The 3,592-nt window shown below is 40.6% G+C and overlaps 1 protein-coding gene across 1 annotated transcript; it reads right to left on the bottom strand.

Moving 5' to 3' along the window:
- Nucleotides 1-246: 246 nt before the first annotated feature.
- On the bottom strand, nt 247-3,383 carry LOC117388649 (zinc finger protein 567-like). The gene is made up of 3 exons (XM_055230095.1): nt 3,120-3,383; nt 1,812-1,932; nt 247-1,567 (listed from the first exon to the last, which is right to left on the bottom strand). Exons 1-3 carry the CDS (start codon nt 3,310-3,312, stop codon nt 328-330), a joined length of 1,554 nt encoding a protein of 517 aa, XP_055086070.1. The 5' UTR covers nt 3,313-3,383; the 3' UTR covers nt 247-327.
- Nucleotides 3,384-3,592: the final 209 nt, after the last annotated feature.

Raw genomic sequence — 3,592 nt, 5'->3', positions numbered from 1 at the left:
GGCATCTGTTCAGGATGGATCCTCAGCTTTCCCCCTTTTTAAGAGAGAGGGAAAGTTTCATGCACGTATTTGAGTGTGTGCCATGAGAGTGGAAGAGAGAGAGAGAAAGAGAATATAATGGATATAAACTATACACATTTCAAACTAGAAATGTAGTTGTTGGTCAACCGTGGCTCCACAAACATAACAATATTACATAAGATGCTTTAGTTTAAAGTGAATAGGCTCAGTCATTACACAGATATTAAGCACAAACATTTATTTTCTTAACAGTACAATATACTATAACAGAATATCATTCTTATTTTCAGTCACACTCTGTTCAATCTATTTCTCTTCTGAGTGAGTTCTCATATGTGTTTTCAGACCACTGCTGAAGGTAAATCGTTTATTACAGACAGAACAACTGTAAGGTTTGTCTCCTGTGTGTGTTCTCATGTGATTTCTGAGAGTACACTTTAAACTAAATGCTTTCTCACAGACAGAACAACTGTAAGGTTTGTCACCTGTGTGTGTTCTCATGTGCTTTGGGAGATAACTCTTTCGAGTAAACGCTTTCTCACAGACAGAACAGCTGTAAGTCCCATCTCCTGTGTGTGTTCTCATGTGTAGCGTGAGATAACTCTTTACAGTAAATGCTTTCTCACAGACAGAACAGCTGTAAGGTTTGTCTCCAGTGTGTGTTCTCATGTGTAGTGTAAGAGTAATCTTTTGAGTAAATGCTTTCTCACAGACAGAACAGCTGTAAGGTTTGTCTCCAGTGTGTGTTCTCATGTGTAGTGTAAGAGTAATCTTTTGAGAAAATGCTTTCTCACAGACAGAACAGCTGTAAGGCTTGTCTCCTGTGTGTGTTCTCATGTGGTCTGTGAGAGAACTCTTTTGAGTAAATGCTTTTTCACAAACACAACAGCTGTAAGGTTTGTCTCCTGTGTGTGTTCTCATGTGTAGTGTGAGATGAATCTTTTGAGTAAATGCTTTCTCACAGACATAACAGCTGTAAGGTTTCTCTCTTCTGTCAACTCTTTCTAAATTGTTTTTTAAGTCAAATCTCTTTTTACCAACAGAGCACTGGTGTTTCTCCCCTGCAGCTCCTTCGGCTGTTCCTGACATGTCCCCATTGTCCACTGTGGCTCTGGTCTCTGGTGCAAACTTGTATTTAGGGGATAGACCTGAGTTTGGTGCAGTGGTGCTTTTTGCTCTGATCTGGACGTGGTTGTAGAGGTCTCCATCCGCCTCTGTCTCCATCTGTGCAGCTGAAAAGTCGATTGGAGCACGCCAGTCTTCATCACTGTCAATGTCAGAAGAGTGCTCCGTGTCTCTTTCAGTCTCGGGGTGGACAAGTGTCTCTGAGCCGATGTCCTCTCCCTGCGTGTCCTCTCTGTGGACACATGTCTCTGAGCTGATGTCCTCTCCCTGTGTGTCCTCTCCCTGTGTGTCCTCTCTGTGGACCCATGTCTCTGAGCTGATGTCCTCTCTCTGCGTGTCCCTTCTGTGATCAGTTTCTTTTCGTTGAGGCAGTGAGGACTCTTCTGTTTTCACACAGCCATCATTGAACTCAGGGACAGACCTGAATAAAATCAAATTAAATTTACATAAATCAAAAACAGACAGTTTGGAACAATTTCCCTCTGAGGACAAGTCAGTCTCTGTGTTTACATAAAGTATTCTTATGTATAAAACCTGCTAACCCTGTACATGGGATTCAATCAGCACTTTATACTTCTGGCTATTCTTAAATGTCCCTGAATTCAGATGTATTTTTAATCAGATCATATTTTATAATAAATCGTGTTGAAAGTGATGGGACTCACATGTGCAGCTCCTCTTCCTCCTGTTTGATGTGCTCTTCTTCTGTCTCCTCTTTAATCTGTGGAGTCTCTGGGATTTCCTGTTTCAGAGTGAAACCAGGACTCAGAGAGGACATGTGAACACCTGCAGGAGACAATGGGCAAACAAAGATGAGGATTACACATATTACACATAATAGTGATGGATCCAGCAACAGCTTGTTGCTTTAAGAATAAGTCTGCTACTGCTGCTGTTTCGCTCCTCTCCGACGCGCCAAACTGTGTTTAAAAGCATCTGCATCTGTCAATGGGGTGAATCACTATTAAAAAAAAGAAAATTACCCTTCCAAAAGAAACATATATATATAAAAAACTTCCCCTTCTACGTCAACAAAATTCCGCTGTGGGATCATTTTGATCTTTTAACAGCAAATAAGGTAACTGTATTTCCTTGTTTCCACTTGAGTTATCAGAAAAAAACAAAACAAAAAACAACCCAGCAACGTGACTCTCAGTATAAATTATTTCATTTTATGAAGGTTAAATGCCACATCTGTTCAACAGAGCTGTCATAGATCAATAAAAGCACCTCCTCAGTGCTCAGGCATTACAGAACAAAGCATGAAAATGAGGTAAACAGACATTGAACAGCTCCTTCATAATTGCTATATTAATGTGTGTTTTATTATTTTTGAACATCAAGCCTCTAGCTAGTCTAATCTTTGCAATTTCTATGACATTTAAATTGGTAAATTACATTCCCAACACTTTCACTTAAATTTTTACATAAGATATAAAATATTACCATAGAAAATAAAATAACTTCAATAATATTCTGTATACAAGTATGACTAGGTCATTGAATCAGTGTGTCTTGCCTGCAATGATGTACACCTTAAGATCCAACAGGTGTCAGTATAGAGCACAGCAACACAGTAAGGCACAGTATCAATACAGTTTAGGGAATGTGCCGAAACGAGGCCTCATCACTAACACATACACAAACATACATATTATTTGTCCAAGTTGTCCATTTAATCCAAATCCAAACCTTTTGAGATCAGGATTGTGTCGTCACACAGAATATTCAGTTCCCCTAATGTTAAACCAATGGAGATTTGAAGATGCTAAATACAAACCTTAGCGTTCATTCAAAAGTGTTCACATACTATAATGTGATGGATGTGTTTAGCATCAGCTTATCGGGCTGTTGCACGGCTCTTTTATACTTGTATTGTTGTTGCTAATGCGTGTCTATGGACGTAGACATTTCCTTTTTCCCCTCATTTCACAGAGACGCTTTAACACGTGGCTTGGACACATTAGACTTACCGGCTCTGGTCAGCACGACTCTCGGGCTCAGAGTCGAGTCCAGGAGCCGTTGCTTTCTCTCGTTCTCCTGTTTGCAGCGACACAGTTCCTCCTCATATTCTGCTGTGATTCTTTCAAACAGCACATATATGTCTTCAGCAGCCGCAGTCAGACGCTCCTGCACCAGAGCTCTCAGATTTTGGCCTCTGGACATTTTACAAACCGTTTGGTTTTGTCACTTTTTCTGTTTTCTCTCTCTTTTCCCTCCTAGCTGGTTGTCTTGGTAAAAACTAGCTCTTTCCGGTGCTACCAGTGGCGTGTTGCTGCCGCACACTGGTCGCCCGTGGTACTGCAGTAGAGGGACGTTTAGATCACATCTGCAACTGGACATTATTATTGAGCCTAAACTAAATATTGGCCTCTGTTGGAGCTTTATGCTATGCTAATGCTCAAGAGCGCAAATATCAGTAGGCCTAACTGTGTTTTAATGAGTC

Source organism: Periophthalmus magnuspinnatus, chromosome 20, assembly GCF_009829125.3.
Source record: "Periophthalmus magnuspinnatus isolate fPerMag1 chromosome 20, fPerMag1.2.pri, whole genome shotgun sequence".
Taxonomy (NCBI): Eukaryota; Metazoa; Chordata; class Actinopteri; order Gobiiformes; family Gobiidae; genus Periophthalmus; species Periophthalmus magnuspinnatus.
Note: the sequence above shows the minus strand (reverse complement) of the source record. Positions and strands in the feature narration are given on the sequence as shown.